The following is a 24,365-nucleotide window of genomic DNA, read 5'->3' on the forward strand; positions in this document are numbered from 1 at the left end:
TTTTTTTTCTGCTTCCTTCGAAGCCTCCTTCCCTGCCTGTCTCTTATTGCTTTTCTTTGTCTCCGTTCTGTCCTGCCCCCGCCTCCCCGCCGCCGCAGAGCTGCTGGCTCTGGGCGCGCGGCGCGTGGCACCCCCGCGCTCCAGCGGCCCCGCGCTCCATGACTCCCGCCCCAACTCCCCATTCCGACACCACTTCATCCCCCATGTCAAAGGTAAGGAGCCAGGCCTCTCTCCAGGGAGTACCCTCCAGGCTGGAGATGTGTTAGCGCCCTGGCAGAGCTGTCAAGGCGTGTCTCTGGGAGGTTGCCTATGGCTGTGGAGCTGAGCATGCCTCGAAATGTGCTGTTGCACTCAGAACTATGTGTAGAATAGACATAATGTCCTTTTTTTTGGAGGAAATATGTCATTTCTAAGGGCCCTAGTTGAAGAGTCACCAAGCTTATACCTGGTAGAAATACACAGAAAAGCATTCTCATTTGTTACTCAGAACCTGTATGTGCCGAATTTAGCTTCTGTCTAAAGCAGTACACAACAATCCCTTCAGAAATTAGTTTATCAAATTTAATTATTACTGCCCCATTCTTAAAACATGCAGTGAAAATTTGATTACAGCATTGCCTGAGTGAGAGCAAGGTGACCAAAACTATGAAGAAGAAAAAAAAAGACATTATATAAAGATCAATGGCGAAAAGGATCTTAATCTTTGTTGTTCACCTTGGCACTAATTAGGGCCCAACAAAATCACATTAAAATCTTTAGGCCTCTCCTCAACTAGTGCAGATCAGCAGGCTCTGCTGAAGGCAGTAGCACTGCAAGGATTTACATTATTTGAGGACCTGGTCTTTTCTTCAATCTTTTACTTTCTATGGTTTGATTTGGAGGAGGATTCTTCTTTCGCTGAGTCCCTTCAAGGGACTCATTTAGCTCAGCAAGCTTTTAGTTTTGTTTCCTGCTTTTTGTGAATGTGGTTTTACTCTGAGTTCTATTGGAGTATTTGGCTGGGCCATCTCTTCTGTTTGAGGGGAGAAGGTCAGAGCTTGTATCACCTACAAGAGCTCAAAAAGAGAAAGTTGAGTAAATTGAACATAGATTCCAATCTGGCACCCTTGACTAATACAGATATTCATTCTGTATTCATTCAAACTGGAGATAATCAAAAGCAATTGTAAGAAAGTTATTGTCATGAAGTTTCAAGAAATGCTAATAGATCTCAACATCATAGCTCTTTAAGCATTCAGATCACCACCATTAATTTTACTCTTCCCTTTTTTAAGATGACTTTTGATAATCTGCACTGTCCACTTTTCTGCTATGTCTCTATTTTTAAAAAAAAATCTCACTTAAAAAGATTGGGACCCTTAAAAATAGCTATACTGCTCATTTCAGCATGCAGTTAATTCATAGCCCTTGCAGTTTCAACCTTTCTTTGCTGTAAATCCAAATTAATGCTCACACTCTTTCAGGTGGCATTCATTCTTTTTCTGTTGAGAAAATAGCTTCTTCAACAGACAGATGAGAAGAACTATTGGAAATCCATGCTTATTGTTTTCAGATTGCAAAGAATCACCTTGGCATCTAGGTCAGGTATCTTTCTCAGTTATTGCTGGAAAAGGCTGTGTGGGATTGCAAGTGCTGTAGACAGAGCGGGGGAGTATGGTTTTTACCAGGTATGTCCTGAAAGAAGTAGGAATCCTCAATTTTCTGAAGGCCTGAACAGCATTTATGTGTCATAACTCAGCCAAGCTCCTGAAAGCTCAAATTTGTATTGCTGTGACAGAAGAGGTACCATGTGATCTTTTTAGTGGCTCAGCTTTTCTCACTTGTACTTTTAGCAAGAAGGTGACCTTGATGTTGGTTTGTGAGAAAGATTTCACAAAACAATAACTTTTGGGGTTTTTCCCTTCAGGAGTCAGAAAATACAGATCATGGTCTCAACTGCTTTGGTAAAGGGGCATGATTTCCCAGCAGCATAATGATAACTGAAGTGTAATATGACACTTTACACCTGTGTTATTTTGTATACTCAGGCCAGAAAAGAAGACATTTAGACCAGTTTCAGTGTGTTTTCATACAACATAAGGCTTAAAGAAGCATAATGATTAAACCTCATAAACACAGCCAAAAGTAAAGAAATTGGAGGAGTGAAAGGGGCTAGACACGCCTTAGAGTGAGAGTTTGTTGATGTAACATATATGTTGAAAAAGCTGGAAGAGTGTGTAATATACATCAGCTTAGACTTCATTTAATCTAATTTGGACTCTCCATTGAATTTGGTCTTGTCTCAATAAAGCACTGTCTTTGCTATGAAAGAATCAAAACAAGTCCACGAATGAAAGAAACCCTGACCCTTCTGAAATCAGAGACAAAACCCTCATTGAGAGTCAGGATTTCATCTTGCATGCCTAGAATTTTTCAGAGGCATTCAAGAATATTGCAAAGCCCCCATAAGATTTCCATGTAAAAGTGGTCCAAAGTAATGTGTATTCCTTTGCTCTGACAGACCTTCCCATGAAGAGTCTACCCACCTTCATAGAGAATTTGGACCTTGGTTTTCACAGGTTCCCCCTTTCCTTCCTTGAGGCAGGTCTCTGAAATCAAATGCTTTCTGTACCTGGTAACTATTTCCAGGGTTTTGTGGATGCAGGTGAAAGTTCTGCTCTGGAAGACGTTTGTGTATTGGCTTTTCAATGATTGTCAGTTTTGTGTGTGAAATCAGGTCTGCACATCTGGACAAGAAGATGTATGATAGTTTGACAAAACCTGAATAGGAGTAAGGGTTTCAGGTAATGTTGAGCTTGTTTTCCTCTGTCTGCTCAGAAATAGAGCAACTAAACTGGAGCCTGACAGAAGGCTCAGTGCTGGTTGCATATGGGTTTTTTGGCCTGATTCTGTGAGCTGAGCTTGTGAATCCCGCAGTGAGCCCAGTGGTGAGCCCTTCAGAAGGCAGCAGGGACCTGCATTACACTGGGCTGTGTGTGGGCAAGCAGTTCTATTCTTGGCTGTTAGGGCAGCTTGCCTAACAAATTCAGCTGTAGAAAACAACTACCTGATGGGGCAAAGAGAATGAAAGTAAAAAAAGTCTCTGAATTTCCCTTTTGCTGTGCTGTAGTGATTGATTTTTACATTAAGCTTGTTCCATTATCTCTTAACATCCCCCCACCTACACACAGACATATTCAACTTCATGACAAGAATGTGAGAATTAGGTCTTTCTACAGTGTTGGTGAACTGGAGTGCTCTTGTTGCTTTGGGGAGTTAAGAGTAGTTACAGCATATCTGCAACAGTAAGAGAGCCATTTCTGTGCAGGCAGGGAACCCAAATTTAATGGGTTTTTATGTAAAGATGCAAGCAGGCTGGCCATGAGGCCCTGGGAGACAGGCACAGGCAGCCAGGAGCTCTGCTTTCCTCTGTGCATGTGCACATTCCACACATGTTGGCACTGCTTCCATAAATTGTGGGTGGTTTTGCAGCTGCATCCCAAGCACTTAAGCCTTGTTATGAGAGTGGGCTCCTCAGGGATGGCCTAATGGGAATCTTAAGTGGATGTACCATTCCTTTTTGAACAGATTGGAGGCAATGAGGCTGCCATCCTAGGAAGTGTAAAGGGAAGTTATTTGTTACTACTAGCAGGAGTCATTAGGTACCCTAGGAAATAGAAGCCAACAGAGGCATCTGTAAAGCATCACATGCAGGATGATACCACAGTAACTCTGCCTGGTGCTGGGTGCCTTATACAACATGTCCAGTTCTCTCTGAACAAATTATCAGATGCAAGACCAGCCAGCATACATTTATGGGTGTGAGCACACTTAGTTGTGTCTAGAGATAGAGAGGGGTCTAAGAAGGGTTTCTTCCCTGTATTTGTAGTGTTGGTGATAGAAGCATTGCAAATTGAACATGCACATATTTAGTCTACCAGTTCCCAACAGGTAAAATGTATTTGTGACTCCTCTGTTGAGACAAGTCCACAGGTGAATAAATCCCTTTTGTTTTTTCCCTTCCATTGAGTATAATTGCCAAAGGAAGCAAAAAGGCAGAGCGATGTGTTCTCTATAAATGACTAACTGTACCTCAAGACATATTAATATTGATGGGGTTTTTTTTTCCTTATAAAACAATGATTTTGCTGAAAAGTAACTCAATTTCTCGGTAGAATCAAGAAACATAATCAAGAAACACCTCACAATGATGTGAGGTGTTTCACCATCACAACATCTCAGTGGGTGGAGAAGTAGAAGACAATATTGGCATTGCTAAGTAGTAAGTAAAATGAAGTGAGGTGTTTCACCATCACAACATCTCAGTGGGTGGAGAAGTAGAAGACAATATTGGCATTGCTAAGTAATGAGCCATAGATTGACATAATCAATAATGTTTAACCATTCATGCTGCTTTTCAGGTTAGCAAACCTAGCCCTTACTGTTAGCTGGCCAGAATCACTGCACTCAGAATAGAAAACCACCATCAACACATGTGGTTGAGAGAGCTTCATGTCATTTAGGGCTCAAATGTCTAAGTGCTAAATACAGAATTTTGCACATGCATTCTTCTGGACGAATTTTGTATAGCCAAGCCCCCCTGAACTTTGCATGTAATTTTTAAAACATTCATATGTAGTGGTTAACTTGTATACTGGCTGAAGCCTCTGGTGCACATTTCAGCAAGGTTTGTAAAAGAGCTTTTTTGTTCCCTTTAGTGCCTTTTAGATTGGTAGATGACTGTTCAAGTAAAAGAGGATTTCTTGTGTAAATTGTAAAGAAAACTTCTTTTTTCCTTCTCCCACACCTATTTCCCCACCCCAAATAGATAAATAGTGTGCTGAGTCTATGATTTTGGGTCCTCTAACAGGACACAGGAAGCAGGCCTGAAATTTATTTTTTCTTATGTTTTATAGCCCTTCTGTATTTGTTATCATTCTCTCCCCCTCTCTACATTTTTTCCCCTGCTTTCTTAATCAACATTTCTAGGGTTTTTTAAGCCCTTGTGCATACTCTAAAAATGGCAGGGATTTGATGTTCCCCTGCTTTTCACTGCTGGGGTCACCCCCTCCCATGTGCAACAAGCACCCATGTGGATGGTTTTTCTTTGTGTGAGTTTGCTCTAGTTTGATGAACGGTACAATAAAAGAGGCAGCTGCATTCTTTCAAGGTACACACCCAGAGATGTGAATGGATATCTGGCTGTTAAGTCTTGATCCTCAGGCTCCACCATGGTGGTTGTGCAGCAGCCCTCACTCAACCCTGACACGGCACAGAAACTTTTAGGGCCGCTCGATTGCTGTGCTGCATTGTCAGGAGGCAGAGGGGTAGTCTCAGGAAGAGTAATCCTCCAAATGGCACAAACTGTGTGTATGAACTAGAACTAAGGTTTTTAGGTACTAGATTCAGCTTTGCTGAATCAGCAGTGGTGAAGTATTGTCATCAGAAACAAATTTAGCATCGACAGAGATTTGGAGCGGCACGAACGAGGTGTGTGCAGCCACCAGATGGGCTGCACTGCTTTACAAATTATTTTGCCGTATCAGAATTTTCCTAAACCAATGAAAGAGTGTTGGTGGAACAGTTATGCCTTTTGATATGGGCCAAGTGACCTAATAGCTATTTTCTGTTTCTGGTTTCTGTACACTTTTGGTTTAGTGAACTGTAGTACCTGCCAGCATCTGCTTCTCTCTGCTTTGGGTTTGCATATCAACTACTCTGCTCCGTGTTTGCGCCTTTTAATTCCAAATATCAATCTCCGTACTAAAAAATCATTGCTAAGTAACCTTCCATTCTTCTTTTCTATACTGCTCATCTAATCACCAGCTACGAGTGCACAGCTCCTGCCTGCATGCCGTCAGAATGAGTCTGAGCTGCTCAAACCTCAACTCCAGCCTGAACATGAATTTTTGTCTCTGCAGGAATATCAGGGGGGAAAAAAGTCACCAGGGCTACTACTAATTCTGCTTATTGTTTGTATTTATACTTTTAGTTCAGCTTCTTTTCTCCCTGGAGGTTTTGATTCCACCAGTTTTGTTTGGGTTTGATTGGGCTTGCTTTTTTTTTTTAATTTTTAATTTTCTTTTTTATTATTGCTCTCCCTCTTCTCATTTTGTTTTCTCCATTCTTTCATTGGAGGCAATGAGCCGTCCAGCGGTCGGAACTCCCCTGTCCCCTATCGGCCTGACAGTCGCCCTCTCACTCCAACTTACGCTCAGGCCCCTAAACATTTCCATGTTCCAGGTAGGAGCTGGCACTGTGTGTGTCTCGCTGTCCTGTCACAGTGTAGAATGTAGCCTTTGTAACTTCTGTCTTGTCTCCATCGTTTCACACCGTTTACCATGGGTTGCACCCTCAGGATTTGGAACTGCTTCTGGGCTTGCTGAGAGGAGTAGTGCCTTAAGAAACACAGGGGTTTATTGTGATTTTTTGGCTGCTCTCTTGGTCAGGTGTTTCACTCTTAGGATGCTTAATTTTTCATTGTTGTTCGATGGCCTGTGAACTGTATATGAACTATGTAGGGCCTGATTTTTCTCCCAGTTGCACCAGCTGAGTGCCAGCATAGCTCTCCTAATTTTAGAGGAGTTGGTTTTGAGTCACATGCAGAAAAGAGATGGCCAGTAAGCCATTACATATATTGTTCATTCAGATTGTTGTGGCTGGTTTCAGTCTTAACACAGCAATTCTAGTTTAGTGTCCCTTTCTTTTTAAAGCAGGTGAGGTTGTTTCTTGTTCTGTGCAATGGCTTGGTGTCCTCAGAGAGTCCTGCAGATCCACAAGGATATGTGTGCCTTAGGATGTCCTTTCTACAGAGAGCAGTCTCTGCTTTGAAGCGAGCTCTGCAGTTCTTCCAGCATCTGAGAAAACCATATGACTTGGATTTTGATGGGATGAGCTGTGCGTCCCTAGGGTTTGGACATGCATCTGGCTGCTTCAGCACTAGCTGAAAGCCTTGTTCTGTCCAGTTACTTTCATATTCCTTTCAGCCTGGTGTTCCTCCTCACTGCCAGAAGTTACTGCCCTTCCTCCTCTCCTCAAATCTGGCAGATAAACAGTTTGTGCACCCCCCCTTTCAGTCAGGGTGACCCGGCTTGGCTGAGGTTGGCTCTTTTAACCGCTTAAGCTCACCTGGCTCTCAGTGCCTCACCTAAACTCAAGCCTAATTGCATGAATAGCTGTGAGAAATGACCTGGAGCATGGTGTGGGAGCTCTCCTCGCCAGCTGGGGCCCTGCAGCCACGGAAGGAGCTGTGCTCCCATCCTCCCTGGAGCTTTCTGGTGTCCGTGTGCGCAGAAGGACTGCATGATTACCCTTGAAATGTTCCTACCTGTTTCCTGGTCAAGTGGCCATAACAGGTTCCACACAGGAATTAAATACCACAGCCTTTGTGTGCAATGAGTTTGCCTGTTTATTTAAGGATGTAGGGTTCTGCAGAGTAAGATTTGCCTCTGTTTCAATAGATTTTTAAGTTTAACTTTCCTTAACACCAAAGGCAAAGTTGTCTCTTATAAGACTTTAATTGGATCTGTGATACAGCACATGTTTTTCTGAAATTCCTTTTCATCTTTCACTCTAATGTAATTGAAAACTTTTTTCAGGCAGCATAAAGTAGCAAGATGGATTTCTGACATTAATTTTCTAGCTCCCTGTAGCTCAGTTTGCTCTTCTAATAAGATTTTGGCACATTTTTGCACTGTAGTGCTGATTTTGGATTAGCTTCTGTATTTGTTGCTCTGCTGAATACATGAAATGTTGGCTGGGGTGGGAAGGTAGTTTAGAACAAAATGGTTCCTGTCTTAGATTATTATTTGGAAAAATGTGGTATAATTTAGACATGCTGTAGATTTTACTGCATTAGAGTTCTGGGAAGTGTTTATTCTGATTTACATTGGTAATATGCAATATGGTGGGCCTTGTGTAAAAAAATTACAGAAAAAAGAAAAATCTGTCCTTATGTTTTGAGAAGTAGTAGCATATCAGTGAACACGGCATAAAGAATCCCTTTGACTCACTGAAGTGTGGCTGTTGTTGCCTGTTCATAGCAGTGTTCTAGGTGGCTGTTTTGTTCTCTGGATTTTGAAGTGAATTGTAGGCTCACTGCATTCTCCTCTGTTCAATCCAGCCAGTCAGTTGGAAAGAAAATTGAGCTGTTCTGACTGAAGCACAATTTTCCACAGAAAAGTTATTTGGGGTAGTTTTCCCCAAATGGCTTGTATCTTCACCATTGAAATGTCTTGCCTGCTTACATTTCTTCTCTTTTATCCCACTTTAAAATTGATGGTTCATGAGTTGATGCATCCACATGTTACAGAATCAGCTCCAAAGGACTTCATACCTCATGTCTTTGACTTTTCACTTGTTGTTATGTTTCTTTTCTTTAAATAATCTGTTTTTGTATAATACTAGAAATAGTTTTCTGGCTTTTTCTTGTGCTACATCCTTGATTTGGTCTATCTATTGCTCTAGTGGTTGAGTTATCTTTATCTACAACTGAAGTAGTTTTCACATTCCCTTTTTTCTGTTTCTTAATATCACAGATCAAGGTGTCAACATTTACAGGAAACCACCCATCTACAAACAGCACGGTAAATGACCTTTCCCTTTTTATTCCAAAACTGAAGTGTCAACTGAATTTAAAAGTGTGCAATTAGTGAAAAGCATTCAGTTTTTGCTTTGCAAGCACAAAAATTTAGTAGTCCAAGCTTGAAGCAGCTGTAATTGCATGTCCTGGAAAGTGATTATGTTTTAAAGCCTGTTGTTTTGTTTGGATTATATGGCTTAATCTTGCCATGTGGATATTAATGGCAAAATTGTTATTGGCTGACATTTTGCTGTTTGCATTATGATACCTTCCAGCATTTCTCTTCTTTAAGCTTTTATTTTAAGAGTACAGGTACTGGTCATGTTAAAATGGATTAACAGTAGACTGATCTCTGACAGGGACTTAACAAAATACCTTATATTAAACAGATACAGTACAATAATTTATTTCAGCAGCAAAGATGGAGATGTTATAATCAGACTGGAATTCCAAATGGGGTTTTAAATAAGACTCTTTAATTTAATGTTGTTTTAAATAAGAATCTTTAATTAGTGAAGATGTTATAGGTGACTTATCAGTGACAGGGCTAATTTGACTCTCAGCCATGTGATGCAGCTCATGTAGTTTGCTGTACTTGTTTTTCCAGGTGTTTGGGTTCTGAGTTGGACAGCAGTGTTAGTGCTCTGAGCTTTTTGGTGTTGGTGGTGTCATAGCAAGTCTGAAATGGCGATGATGGCAGAAGCCCACAGCCTTGCCTGTCTTTAGTCCCACAGGAGAAGGCTGCATCATAAAGGAGTGTGTTCACTCTTATAAGGAACATTATAGAGGAATCATCATAAAGGAGTGTGTTCACTCCTTTATTCCTCCTGCTGTGGACAGACAGCTGTGCATAGGAGATGGTTTTTATTTACCTCAGTGAAAGACAGATGACTCCACTATTTGTAGACTGACTTTTCATCCCTTTGCAGATGTTTTATCCAGTGAAATGTATTTAGGGTTAAGTAGCAAATCAGCAGCACTGCAGGGCTTAGATGAACAGTAGGCTGAGAGCCATTGAGCTGGGGTGAGCAGGAAGCCCACAAGTCCATTCTGTAGTCAGGAGTGAGCACTGCAGATTACGCTGCTCTGGTATCACATCAGGGTCTTCCCCTCTTTCTTTTTTTAAGTTTCAAACCATAAACTCATTTTGAAAAAAAAGTCTTAACATTTTTTCTGTTTATTTTTACGGTTTTAATGTATCTCCTCACCTCCCATTAACATGTGAATGTTTAACCACTGACATCACCAATTCTAATACGTAAGTACTGTTTGAAGTCATGCTTTTGTAAACTCTGACCAGCCTCCTCCATGCCTGCAGTTATGCTTAGAGTTTTCCAACCATCAGCTGCTCAGAATTCCCAGTGATACCTAACACTGACATTGCTCAACTACCTGGAATGTGTTGGATGAGCAACACAGCGCATCACTTTGTTAAAAAATGTCTTTCTGTTAAAAAAAGAAAAAAAAAGAGAAAAGGAAAGAAAATTCTGGAATCATTGCTACTGATACAATAGCCTCATATAAGCAAAGGTGATTTGAGCTAACATTTTCTGGCTCAGACGTAGTTAAGTTTGGGTTTAATATACACTGAATCCTATTAGATGATTCTTTTTGTTTTTTAAGAAGAGAAAGCCATAATGCACATCCTCACATGCTTTGACAAGGCTTTGGCTTAAAATGGAATTTAAGTGGAAGCCCTTCTACCAAGCTATTTTGTTGGTGAGGTTCATTGCTTTGCAAGTGCCTTGCCTTGTCAGGTTGATCTTAATGGAGTTTAGTATTTATTAATAAGTTCATATCTGGTTTTACTACAACTGAATGCTCTAAGCAAGGGCATGCAGCACAAAAAAAAATCCCCTAGTTAAACATATTAGTTTCAGGTTTCTTTTTTCCTTTGTTTTGCTGCTTTTCACAGATAAAATAATTAGCATCAGTAGTGTTAGGATTTGTGCTGTTACTCTGATCTATTTGTTTGCTTCCCGTAGAGGGAAAGCTTATTAGTACATAAATCTGAGCTCATCTTCATAAATAATCAGCTGTCCTTAGGAGATATTGGCAAATACTGTTAGGCTACATTTTCTCACTCTTGCATAATCATTCTTACACTGTGAAACCCTAGTAAAATCCAAAGCTGATTTGGGGTTATCTTTGGGGTGGGGATGCGGGAGGAGAGGAAGCTTTGATTCCAATCTATTGGCAAGAAAAAGGCATTGCTTTGCTTCAAACTGCAGTTGGAAAAGCAAAACATGAAAATGTTTGCTTTTGAAAACTAACTTCTTGTAGAGTATAAAATTTTGCCAAAATGAGGCTGACTTTGTGCTGCTCCTGATCATGACATGGCTAAGTTCCCTGATTGCCATCTAGATGCAGCTGCCTTGGCAGCACAGAGCAAGTCCTCCGAGGATATCATCAAGTCCTCCAAGTTCCCAGCAGCTCATGCACCAGCACCCAACGAGATACCAAAGATTGAGACTGACCACTGGCCAGGCCCTCCCTCCCTGGCTGCCGTAGGTATGGAAACACAAACCCTTCATCTCTGCAGCTCCAAAGGTACTGCTGACCAGGGGACATGGACAGCACAGCTGGAAAAAGGTGTAGGAAAGGTGGTGTCCACCTGATGCTCACCACAAAGTGTAGTTCTGCTGGTGAGACCACTGAGTGTCTGAGTCTAAAACTGTTGAATTGCACTGAGTAGAAGAGGCTTTGCTAAAGGACTTTGGGATTGATCACACAGATATTAACCCATAAGCAAATTTTTTGAACTCTAGTGCAGTAGCTTAAAAAGTGTGGTGTGTCACACAATCCTGACTTCTCTCAGCTATTCTATTTAATCTTTTAGTCCAAAGCTAATAGCAGAAATTCCACAGACAACATGATTGTTTCCAACCACATGACTAATTTCATGGCAAGAAGCAACAACTGAATTGGAACAATTAACAGACTAAATAATTCCTGATTTTCAGAGTTACTGTTTCTACAGACTTTGTATTTTTCTTTTGTGTTGTAGCACTACCTATATTTTATTTTCTTTTCTTTAATCCATGTGCATAATCAAGTTAATTTTTTTTCTTTGTATTTTTTCCCTCTGTTGTGTTTTTATTGACCCCTGTAGCATAAAATAAGCAATCTAGCCTGGTTCATTCCTGAAGTTATGGCTGAAGCACTGAGGTGTTGCTTGATTCAGGTCTCTGTGAGGGAATATATGGCTTTCATAAGAGTAGGATCTTCACAGAAGTTTTGGGAGAGGCGGCACAGGGTGGGAGAGCTCAAGAGACCAACCGAAGGGGCTGTACATGAAGCAGCAGCTTTTTGAAAATGTCTTTAGTTGGGATTGCAGCCTGACAAACATGTAAAGTCCCTGAGTCACAGGAATAACATCAACATACTTGAAGCTCTGTCATCTACATATTTGAAATGTCTACATACTTTAAACACTGTGAGTTTGTCTAGCACAGGGTTGGTAAATAACTGTATCAGAAAAAGCCCTCTGTAGAAAAAACAGAACTGCTGTCTAAATGCTTGCAGCAATAGCACATTCTGTGTATTCATGGAATTGTCCTGGCATCCAGACTAGATTATTTCTTAAGAATATTCAAGAAAATAAAAATTATTCAATAAAAACTAAGGAACTAAAATGTAGAACACCTGTGCCTTTATTTATTTTAGCTTTATCCAATGGATCAAATTATTTTACTTCATTTTAGACTAAAACCAATGCCTTGTTTATTTCAAATATGACTGTTCATTTAGGAGACTAATGTAGTTTCATTTTCCATTTGAAATGTTAATTCAGATTTGCTTCTCTGAGTCTAGATAAAAGGGTGAATGTAAATCAGACTTTAGGTTTTCAGCTGTGATCAGTTGCTGGTGTTATTAAACCTTATGTTTCCAGAACCAGCAATGTGAGCTCCTTTCTCTATAGGGTCAGTCATGACTTTTGTATCCAGGACCATTGCTTGGTTTGGAACTTGTGTGTAGTTTATGTTCTTTAGTTTATAGCAAACCTGATAACCATAGGGCAGGCTACCCAAGTGAGTTTTATTAAGAAGGAATTTTTGAATAAGTCTTTTGGCTTTGCAAGGAAATACTGCTTTGTTTATTCAGCAAATCAAACTGACCAGTTCTGTGAGCTAGCATTGAAATATTCAAGCTGCAGTTGAACTGATGCACAAAGCTTTCTCTGTGCTGTGGTTTTGTGGAAGCAGGAGCTGACATGAGACGCAGATCAAGTGGAAGGGAGGAAGATGATGAGGAGCTGCAGAGACGCCGGCAGCTGCAGGAGGAGCAGCTCATGAAGGTGGTTATAAGCTTGTCCTTGTGCTGTTTCTGAGCACCATCCAAAAAGTGCCCCTTTGCTTTCTGTAAGCAAATCCACTGTCTTGGTCAGCTTTATTTTATTGATATGTTTTTTTTTAATTGCCATTTGTAGCTCAACTCTGGTCTGGGACAGTTAATATTGAAGGAAGAGATGGAAAAGGAGAGTCGCGGTAGGTCAGCCCTTTCTGCCAGTCGTTACGATTCTCCAGGTAATTCATGGAGGCAATAATGCTAATCGTGAACAATGGGTAGTAAACACCACAGAGTGCACACACCCACTAGAATACACATATCAAGTAGTGTCCCAGAAGAGAGACAGCTGGGAAAGCTGCTTGATATGTGTTTATGTGGTGATCTGCCCTGAAAGAGTGGCCTGATTCATCACCTGCTTTTGTAAGGGGAGGAATGTCATGGTTGTTTTTCTAATTAGAAGAAACAGGAGGCTGAGGATTTTCAGGCAATTTTGAGGAGAGAGCTGCTTTAATATAGTTATGAAGTGGGGTGAAGTGTTCAGTGACTCTGACATCACACACAAGCTTATAGGCTGGGTCATTAAATTACAGCAACACATTTTGCTTACACTGGTGGTTCCTGTCGCTGCTTAGTCTCTTCTCCCAGGGAAAGATACTCACCATTATTGACCAGTGGGGCTGCATATTCCAAACACAGCCAGTGTTGTGACCTGGGCTGACATTTTAATTGGGTGTATTTTGCTCCAAAACAAAAGCATAAAAGCTAACTTAGATTAGTGACTTAGATTCTTTGCCTCGTTGCACATTTTTATGTATGGCTGCAGCCTTCTCACATCTCCAGAGAAGGGTTTGGGGGTTTTATTTTATTGTCTTCATTCACCAGCCATGGTAACATGAAAGCTGTACTTTGAGCCAAGAGGAGACAAGATGAGTCTCTGGAGTCATCCACTGGAGCAGTTGCCAAGCAAACTAAGATATCCTTGTGTTCCCTGCTTTATAAATGTGTTGCCTTGATGGCCTTGGAGAGGATTCCTATGGCTCTCACTCACTGTCTTAAATTTTTATGGGGCCAGAGTCTATCTGCTCAACTCAAAGCTTATGATGTTTTTATTAACCTTAGCAAAGTTTGGAGAACTCCTTTATCTGAGATGTGTCCATCCCTCTTTGCAGGGATAACCAGTGCCATCATCATTTCCCTTTTGGAATCAGGGGTGATGCCAAAGCAGATGCCATGGATGATCCATGAGCATTGTTTTCAGTCAAGGGCAGACCACCTTGATTTTGAGCCTGGGAAAATCAGTGTCCCTTATTAATGGCCTGCCACCATGGCATGAAAAAGCTGTTTGTAACTTATAGAATGTGTGGAAGTTTGTGCTGAGTTTGGGACTCAGTTTCTTAAAATCATTGTGTTTCACTTGTGTGTATGCTTGGCTCTTTTAACTGTGTATTTTGTAACAGGTGATTCCTCAAGTGCTCTAGTTTTTTAGTTTCCATGGGATTTTTCCAGTAAAATATTTTCCCTTCCTCATTCAACAGCACATGCTTCAGCCTCCAAAACCTCTTCTCTCCCTGGGTATGGAAAAAATGGACTTCACAGGGTAAGAAGATAGTGATTTTGAGAAGTGAAAGGTGGCTTTAATTATCCATGGCATTTATTTCCATATCAATTGTATTGGATTTCCAGTTTGATAAATGTTTCTTATAAAACCACCTGTAGTCAGACCAAACCTATTTTCCCCTCCCGCAAACTACTTTGTTAAAAAGGCAAGAAAGCAAAGGAAGAAATGTTGTAAAATTGAGGGGGAAATAAAAAAATTAAATCAATTTATTTCTCCCCATGTACCAACCTGCTTGTAAAGTCTTGAAGGGTGAATTTATGTTCTGTGCCTCTTTTCCTGTTACAGCCGGTCTCTACGGATTTTGGTCAGTACAACAGTTATGGGGATGTGAGTGGTGCTGTTAGAGGTAAGGATGAGGAGCCTTTTACAGTCTATTAGTAATAAATATAAAAATGTCGTGATGTTTGATCATTTATGCTGTTTTATATTAAGGCTGTAAATATGATTATTTTGTATTTGCTCAGTACTTTTTAATTTTCTTTGGCAAACTCAGTTAACTCAAAGCACTTCAAATGCCTGTTAAAAATGTTTGGTTTATTTTGCTAAATCTGTTAAGTGGAATTGATCCTTGTTCATACTTTAGCATTGGGTCAAATGGAAAGCAAATAATGTGTGCATTATCAGGAATATTAACTGAGTTCTGTGAGTTTTGTGTTTTCTTTCTCTGAAAATTACTATCCCTGTGCAGTCTGGAGCAATGTGCCACAGTGGAGAAAGGGAGATAATGCCCTCTAATCCCCATTGCTACTCATGATCTTCATTATGACTTTGAGCTGGATGTGGTACCAGTCAGTGCCAAATAAAAATTGACAATATTATTTATGAAAGTTACAAAATTTGGAGAGTTAATGAAAAGAACTGCAATACTTGGAGTGTTTGACTCTACAAACTAAGTACAAAATTAGAAATGTTGCTGGCTTTAGAGAATCAGGTGGGATTTTGAAAAAATCAGATTTAACAGAAAACAGAGAAGGATTCTCTGGTAGATTGTGACTGATTCCTGTCCTTCCACAGTCTGAAGTTGATGAGATTTCTCTTTTGCTTTTCAGATTTCCAGGTAGAGTACGGGTTCTCATCAATCAACTGACAGCAGAACCTAAAGCAGCTACTTGTTCAACTCTGAATTTCTGCTACAGGGAAGGGTTTCTTAAGACAATAGCTTTGATTTTCCTGCATGTTTAAGCATAATCACCAGTGTAGATCCTTATCAACAAAAAACAGGCACAGCCTCGCATTTCTCCTTGTTACCTCCCCAGAGCTGAGCTGAGACAGCTCAGACCTGTTTTGTGACTTGCTCTGTAAATTGCACTGTCTGTTCCTGAATGAGTTATCTGTAATAGCCTTCTCTGGACACGTGAGGGTGGATTTATTTCCAGCCTCTCTAGTACTGACCCCAGAGAAACATAGAAAATCTCTTCTGGAGGGAATTTTCTCTCATACCAGGAGCTTTGAACTCCTTAATTTTACCCTGGAATTTGCTCTCCAGACAAGATGGCTGGTCAGTAGTTTTCTGCAGTGCTGCCATCCCAGATGAGCCAGAAAGAAGTGTGCTTTCAAATAGAAACCTTTTTACTTCAATTACTGCCTGCAGGGTTTTGTTCAGAATGGTTTGAGTCTGCCTGGCTCCTCAGCACAATCACAATATGAAATGGCAATTTAAGAAATTACTTGGATTTTTTAATTTTAATAAGTTTAATTACTTGGATAATTTTGTTAACGGCATATCAAAATCATGATGATTGGAAAGAGAATGAGGTTATGGGAGGGGAGCAGAGCTGTCCATGTATTGTGCTCCAAATGTTACTTCCTTAGGTTTAGTACCTGTGTCAAAACAGCACCTTTTTACCCTTATCCCTGTTTGTGTTTATAGTAAAAATTACCCATTGTAGAGACAAAGAAAAAAAAAAATCCCTCAGCTGATACAGTAAATTACAAGAAGGAAAGCCCAGAGGTGTAAGAGTGCTTTCTGTGCTGTTGGGTGGGATCTGAATTAATGCTAGGGAAGAACTAGAGAAGAATTCCACCTAGTCACTGGGGTGGGAGAGGGACCACCACTCTCTTGGGGGGCCCAGGTCCCCTGGAAAGTGGTGCTGCTCAGCTCAGGGGGGGCTGTCACCAGCCTGAGCAGGGACAGGAGCTGTGGTGGCTGAGGGGACAGAAGGATCTGCCTGCTCAGAGGAGCAGTGAGCAGTAGCCATGGCGATGATTGAAATAGTAAGACCGAGAATTAAGACTTGAAGGAAGTCTCAGGGCAAATTCACCTTTGTCTTCACCACGACTTGAGTGCCTTTACCCTCTGTGTGTGTAACCTTTGTGTCTGATGTGTGCCTGTATCCGATGCAGTCCCTCCCGGATGGTCATGTCCCTGGAATGAGAATGGACAGAGGAGTGTCTATGCCTAACATGTTGGAGCCAAAGGCAAGTGCAGATGTTATTCACTTTCCTTCAAGACTTTGAAGGTGTTACTGTGAAATGCAGATAAAATATGGGAAATGTCTTAGTTCCCTTGTTTTCTTTTACCTCACCTCAGCCCCTGCTCCTTATGTGCCAAACCTGTCCCTTTGTCCTGGACTGTTCTGCAGGTGTTGGTGCTCAGGCAGGCTCAGGCAGCCCAGATGTGATCCCTGGGTTAGGGAAGCTTTTCTAGGGACAAAGTGACAGATGTGGAAGGTGCTCCATAGCTGGTTCTCTGCCAGGCTTCACCAGCCAAAGCACCAGGCCAAACTCCCTGGGAAGGTCTCAGATCTGTCCAGTTTGGAAAGTGCTGCAGAATATTGTGGCTCACAACACATTGTTGAGGCTGTCGTAATTCCAAAGATGATGGAAAATCTTTGACTGGAAGTAAGATGTCTGGATCTGTTCCTCAGCTCTCAGCACTGCTAACCTGAGACCTGTCCATAGTGTTGAATTCCCTGTATGAGAAACTCTTCAGGAGATTTATTGGAAAAAGAGACAATGTCAGCTAACTGTAATTTAAGACAAAAATTAAAACGCTTTTACAGCTATGTCTAGAGATGCCTGAGTCAAAAATGAATATAATATATGGAGGGAATTCAACCAGGGCTGTGTTTTAAATATTACAACTTTATTGCTGATGAACCTTCCATGAAATCATGATTTTGCCAAATTTACAAGGATCAGAATTTCTGCAGTTAAGTGAGGAGCTCACTTTGCAAACCAGATTACTTCTTGTGCTTCTGAGTCACCTCCAGGCAAACTGTACTAGGCAATAACCCTGGCTTTATAAGCTGAGACCCCGGTGCACTGTGCAGTTACAAGTGGTTTTATACATTATATAAATAAGTCTGTGGGGACTCCTAAGATACTGCTTTTTATTCCAAATAATTTCTCTTTCAGTGCAATAGAAATTCTTACAGTCACCACTGCTGTTGATGTACCCAGTGATTTGGGATGCTATTTTGGGTGGCAAATTCTGTCAGTATTATTAATGACAAAATTTAATTATTATTTTTAATGGTTATTTTAATTAAAAAAATTACAGGAAATTTCCTGAGATAATAGATCACTTTCTGTTGGTATTTATAAAGGTGGTGCCAGACCCTCAGGATGTGTGAATTGGCACTTTTTTTATTTGTTTCAGTTGTCCAACACTTACACCTGCTAAAATAAAATAAAATAAACCAGTTCAGAGTCAGCATGACACATATGAAAAGTAAAGATTAATAATCCTAAGAATTACCAGATACTATCAAATGGTTCTCCAGAAAGGACAGAATTTGTGCATCTTGCCAGCCCATACTGAGACATGCCTTGTTGTGAATATTTAAACATAAAATGTACCTATGACCATAGATCTTGACTTAAACTCTGCCTGTTTAAATATGAAAAGTTACATTTTAGTTTACTATAATGCTGTTTATAGTAGCCATTTCCAGTATCAAACATAAAAAATGTAATTCCAAGTATAGACCTAATTGTACAATTGTGACAATGTCAGAATCTCATAAGAATCATATCTCACAATTGGTATGTAAGCACACGTTATTTAAATTATTATTACTTAAAATAAAATCAAGTGGTGTGTTCATTGATGCCTGAATGTTATTTATTATGTTTTGAAAAGTTCATGGGGATAATTGTTAACAATGGAATGAACTTAGATGCTGAGTACTGCACAGAAGTTGATTAAGTCAAACTTCTTCAGATGTTGCAATAATGTAATTAAATAGCATTGAATAATAGCTCAGCTCTCTCCAGGAGATTTTTGGTGGTCTCATTCATATTCCCAGAGGGCAACTAAGACAAGACCCACAAATGACAGTAAAGGCTGAGCCAGTTGCCACTGAAGTTTCCAGAAAAACTTCACTGACTTGAGTAGGGGTTGGATGAGGGGTCTGGGAATGCTGCTTTCCTAAAGTGACATGCAGTGGGAAGGGCTCTAGAGATGCTCTGGAAGACAGAACATGAGCTCTCCTAAGTAATTCCAGGCATGGAAGTGTCTATCCAAGGGGAAAAAAAAAACTAGAACAGAGTTTTATTTGCTAGGGATTATTCCAGAAACTGATCTTCATATTTTCTGAAATCCTTTCCAAGCAGCACTGTTTCTGTTAGTTGTTTGAATTCTTTAACTATCCAGAAAGGCAAGGAAAATCATGTGATAAATTCTACTGAATGCAATGGCCCCTACTAATTAATATTTTGCTTATTCAGAGATGCTGCTGGTTTTATGTACTTCCATGTTTTTAAAACCCACTCACTGTCAGTCCTTAGGGCTGTCCACACTCTGGCAGCCATTAGTTAGACCAATGAGTGACAAATGCAGTTACTTTAATAAATTTATACATTGATGGATGAGGAAATGCATTGCCTAGAAAGGACTCTGCCTGACCAAAGCCAGCTGATGTATTATATACAGCATAAAAATTGTGGGTTTACAATGTGAGGTAGTTCAATGCTAAACAAGTTCTGGATCTGTTCAGATCAGCTTGTTTTCCATACAACTTTAGGAAAAAAAGGTAAGAAAAAAAAAAAAAATACAAAAAGTCACCAAACTGATATTTGCTTTGAAAAAGAAAACAAATATTTGTGTGCTTATGAAAATGACACACATTTTGTTCTGTCTGCGTTAGACTATAAATATAAATATCTCTTTTTCCCCCTTTTTATACGTTGTTAACAGATTTTTCCATATGAAATACTCATGGTGACCAACAGAGGGCGAAATAAAATACTAAAAGATGTAGACAGAACCAGGCTGGAGGTAAGAGAAGCAAGTTCCTAAATGCTCTTTCCTGCTAAAATTGTTTGTTTTTTGTGAAAGCTGAAACACTGAAATGTGGGTCCTGAGAAAAGTGGGAATATTTCTCAGCACTATCAGGGAAAGAGGGATCAGACATTGGGAGGAAGCAGCTGCATCTTCTCAAACAATCTCCCACATCTCTGTCTCCCTGCTCATAGACTGAGCTTCTCACAATCCCCTTCTGTTTTCAGGCCTTTCATTTTATGCTTGTGGATTTTCTAAAAGCCCAAAATTGCACAGGTTTCACAAGATCCAGACTGGAATGGAGCAATACTTTGTTCTTGGACCATCTCTTAGCTAAGAGTCAGTGTCAGCCATCCTTGAGGACCAAAAGTCTAACTTTCTTTAACTCATCATGAGTCCTGTGACTTAGTTAGAAGACTGGCTGATATCCAAAAATACGAGGATCTAAATCTCTGCCAACAAACAAATATAGTTTACAGCTTTGTGGATTAGGAAGACTTAAGCAGCCCAGGGGTATGCTGGGGATGCTTAAGTCCTTAATCTTCTGTGGAGATGAAAGGAAGGAGCCACAAAAATGTGGGTAGTTTGGGTAACAATTTGGGTTTATGCCCATTTTCAGTATTAGATGTGGTCACTAATCAGAATTCAGACCTGTGTTAGATCAGTGCCACAGGGAGACACTTTCCCCATCCAGTGCACTGTGAAGTGGCTGAATAAGAAGTAACCTGTGCACAGGACAGCACCAAAAAGGGTTTCATTAGCAGCAGAGAAGTGTGCTGAACAGTTAGCCTGGCCAGACATCTTCCTTCTCAGAGCTTGGAGCACATCAAGCTGCAGCCCCTCTGCAGAGCACTCCTAAAAACCCAGTGTCTGTTGGGATTTCCAGAAGCAGAGGTGACTTGCTAAAGCCTGGGACAGGGCGTGCAGGAGTTGGTCCTGTTCTCTGGTCTGTCACTGCCTGTTGGATGGCTTCAGACCAATCATTTCTCTGTCTCTTGCTTATTCAGCAAGTGAAATGTGCCATGAGTGGCTCCTTGGGCACCCAAGTCCATGAGGACTTGGATAAGTGTATGGCCAAAGCATTCTTTTTTCCAGCAATGGCTCTTACAGCGGCATAAAATCCCTAAGGTGCTCCAACCTCCAGTTGTGTCTCTTTGGCTTTGACTGACCATTGCCTTTTCTCCTTTTTTTATTCCCTCCTTTTTTTTTTTTTTTTTTCTTTTTTGAAGCGTCACTTAGCACCTGAAGTTTTTCAAGAAATATTTGGCATGACGATACAGGAGTTTGACAAGTTACCTCTCTGGAGACGCAACGACATGAAGAAAAAAGCAAAACTCTTTTAATCTCCCTTTAAACAAACCAACCACAAATGATGCATAGAATATTGTATCACACAGTCCAAACTGTTTGGAAGCAACTACTTATCCACCAAAAAAGGGAAAATCAACATAGTGGTACCTCTGCAGTTGAACAAGATCAACAATTGCCCTCCTGGAATGCAGGGAGAAAATATCTGGGCTCAGAAACAGCAATGATAGTTTCCAGAGGTGTCAACCTGTTACTTGATATTGTACGAGACAGAAAACTGTTCTGTTCTTCTCCCTCAATGATATTCCCTTTACTTCTCTCCACAATATGATGGACTTTATTGCTAGAGCCAGGAAGTGCCCTTAGGATGCCTTGTAGACTAAAGTAGTTGTAACCACTCCAGGAACTGGAAGAGAATATATACATATATAAATATATATATATATATGTATGCGTGTTTGCCTGTGTGCACACATGTATTTATATCTCTCCATCTATCTCTGTGTGTGTGTATGTGTGTATATATGTGTGTATATATGGAGAGGGACATAGGTGTGTAGTGAAGGAGCAGCCCCTTGTAACTTATCCACATGGTCACATCAAGTCTTTCACCCAACAGTTTCTTACTTGGCACTCTTTTGACACAATGTCTTCTTCATGTAACACAACCTGTGGTGGTGGACACTCTGCTCACCTGCAGGACACCACTTGGATTTCTGGAAAATGGACTCCTTGTAAATATTTGCTAGGATATAAGAAGTGAATTGCTGTGTGTGTGCTGTCAGTCTTCCCTCTTCCACACTTTCTGCTTGAATTAATAAGGCTGGAGCTTAACCAGCCCTTTGAATAATTTAAGATCATTCAGTAATGGGAATGATGGAGAAGAGTCAGTTTTCTTGTAATTTACTCCAGGAGGTGGGTGCATGGGGGTGGGAGTGGCAGAGTGAAGAAATGCTATTTTAAGTGTGCCCTGGTTTGCACCCAGAGATTTCAGGACGAACTCCCTGCTGGTAATTGCTAGTACAGCTCATCAGGCTGCAGTGGAGTTGTAGGATTTTACAACGGCAGGGAGAATGGTTCTCTGCAAGCTAACATGCAGATTCATCCCTCTTAGGGAGGAAATGTTTATGAATTAAAAGGTACCATCAAGGTGCCAAGCTCTGCCAATAGAGGCTTTTTGATTAAACTGCAGTAGCTGTTGTCAATATGGCACAGTGCATGGGGCCAAGCACTCATTTTAGTTAATGTAGGTTTTCACTTGTGCTTGGAAAAGAGGGCACAGACTTTTTTTTTTTTTTTTTTTTTTCCCTGTCTTGAAGCATCAAAGCTCCAGCCTTGGTTATTTTTATTTCCCTTTGTGCCTGACTTGGTTTTTGAAGACAGAGTAATCATGCAAGACAGTTTCTGAGCTGCGTTGAACTCCTTATTGCTTTCAGTCTTTCTTCCAATATGCTGCAGCTTGAAAAACTGCCTGTATATACCTTAACTGCTTCTGGGCAAGTCCTATGCAGAGGAGGACGTGAGCACCAAAGTAATTGAATGGATGCAGTGTGGCTGCTTTTTCTCTTCCTTGGTGCTTAACTGCCAATGCATAACTGCACTAATGAGCCTGCCTCCTGACAGGAGAGGGTCACAGGTTCTGTGTCTGTCAAAGCATATCAAGGTTTCCTTTTTAATGCAGAAACTCCAGGCACTGGAGACATCAGAACCTTTGTATTTTCTTTTCTATGAGACATTGGTGTTAAAATCTGGAAGTCAGGAAGAGGAAACAGTCCCACGTAGTTCTGAGATTCAGTATCACTGTGTTGAGTTCTCTGTATCACCAAATGACATTTCACCATCAGCTGTGCAGGACAGCCCAAACCCTGCCTCTTCTTTGCTGGTTTAGGAGGTCCGGTTGTGACAGAGCACTGTGGTTCCTTTGATACAGTCTGAGATGAAGATTCAGTAGGGGAGAGACAGAGACCAGGGCTCAGCACCTGCTCCATGTCCCTGAGGGAATGTGGGTCTGTGGGACAGGCTGGAAAACATGCCACCAAGGGTCTGGCACCATCCCCAGGGAACAGAAGTCCCTGGGACACTGTGACACACACACTTGTGAGTGAGCTCTCTGGGTGGCACTGAGGTTGCAGCAGGGATCAGGGTAACATATTTCATGTTTCATATTTCATATTTCTGTAGTTTTTCAGAACACAGATCTGAAAGGTTTTTAGAGGAGCTCTGAGAAGTAAATGGGAGTGTCAGGGGCTCAAAATGCATTTTTGAGTGAGTGCTGAAAGCAAATCCATACAGTGAAAGAACAGCAGTGTTTTACACTCACAGACTTTGTGAATGCTGCGGTCTCAGAAATTCAGTGTTTGGTCACCTGCAAGGTGTGGCTTAACTTTGAGACAAACATTTGAGTTTTAATGCATTTAAATTATTAAAATTCTCCACATTTTGTCGTCCCACATCCTACAGACACTCAAACTATTAGGCATTACAGGTCTTTTAGTTCAAGTCACTTTGACCATACCCCTTTTAGACCTGAGGAGTTGCTCTCTCAAGGATGTGAGCTGCCAGTCTGCATTTTTCTGTCTCCATCTCTAGGTTACTACTGAACTTCCCACAGCACGTACAAACACACTACCCAGTCATTTCAGAAATGACTAAGCCAGGTTGTTTTCTCACCTCTCCCTCCTATGCAAAAAAAAAAAAAACAAAACAAAACAAAAAAAAAAAAAAAAAAAAAAAAAAACAAAAAACCCTCCAACCCAAATCATTCTGTGATTCTATGAGCCTCTTAGCCTGTGAAGAATGGCATGGTAATTTGGATCTGCCTCATCAACTGAGAATTTAAAACTGCAGCTTAAGCTTGGGAAGGAATGAAGAGAAGCCAGGGGAGATGTTGCAGAAACAACTCATCTCTGACTGGATTTTTGGGCCACTGCTGGCTCCCATCTCACCGGTGTGGAGCAGTCAGTCAATTCTCAGCCCTCTACACTAGCCTTACTACTGCTTTACTCCTGACTGAGAACATGAAGGGTGTTCTGAGCTTCAGTTTCATGCCTACAGTTAATTCTCCACCACCTACATGTAGACACACCCAAGAGATCATCTGTCCACAAAACCCACGCTGCAGCCAGCTGTGGGGGAGGGAGGATGTCTGCAGTGGGCTCTCAGTGATTGTCACTGCAGTGTTTTCTCTTCTTTCATCTGGTCTTCCCACCTAATATAAACAAAATGTAGCCCCAGGGAGAATTTTCTTTGTAAGCAATTAATCATTTTCCTGGTATCCATTGAGTAGCAGTTCTTAGTAATTCCCCTCTTTGGTATTCCCTTGGGACATGCCAGGAGTTGGACTAGATGATTTTTAAAGGTCCCTT

The 24,365-nt window shown here is 40.9% G+C and overlaps 1 protein-coding gene across 15 annotated transcripts in view; it reads left to right on the top strand.

The window, feature by feature from the left end:
* The window catches only part of ABLIM1 (actin binding LIM protein 1), a 139,867-nt gene extending 116,570 nt beyond the window's left edge, over nt 1–23,297 (top strand). For 4 of the 15 annotated variants that reach the window (XM_041460935.1, XM_041460938.1, XM_041460941.1 and 1 more), the window contains 11 exons: nt 6,118–6,222; nt 8,517–8,564; nt 10,925–11,071; nt 12,766–12,857; nt 12,990–13,086; nt 14,386–14,447; nt 14,754–14,814; nt 15,518–15,525; nt 16,812–16,886; nt 19,609–19,689; nt 20,922–23,297. In XM_041460935.1, the coding sequence (XP_041316869.1) occupies nt 6,118–6,222; nt 8,517–8,564; nt 10,925–11,071; nt 12,766–12,857; nt 12,990–13,086; nt 14,386–14,447; nt 14,754–14,814; nt 15,518–15,525; nt 16,812–16,886; nt 19,609–19,689; nt 20,922–21,035 (890 nt within the window). In that variant the 3' untranslated portion in view covers nt 21,036–23,297. The remainder of the gene's footprint in view (nt 1–6,117; nt 6,223–8,516; nt 8,565–10,924; nt 11,072–12,765; nt 12,858–12,989; nt 13,087–14,385; nt 14,448–14,753; nt 14,815–15,517; nt 15,526–16,811; nt 16,887–19,608; nt 19,690–20,921) is intronic. The other 11 variants (XM_041460936.1, XM_041460942.1, XM_041460945.1 and 8 more) reach the window with 6 other exon arrangements.
* Nucleotides 23,298–24,365: the final 1,068 nt, after the last annotated feature.

Source organism: Pyrgilauda ruficollis, unplaced genomic scaffold (assembly GCF_017590135.1).
Source record: "Pyrgilauda ruficollis isolate IOZ18807 unplaced genomic scaffold, ASM1759013v1 scaffold15, whole genome shotgun sequence".
Taxonomy (NCBI): domain Eukaryota; kingdom Metazoa; phylum Chordata; class Aves; order Passeriformes; family Passeridae; genus Pyrgilauda; species Pyrgilauda ruficollis.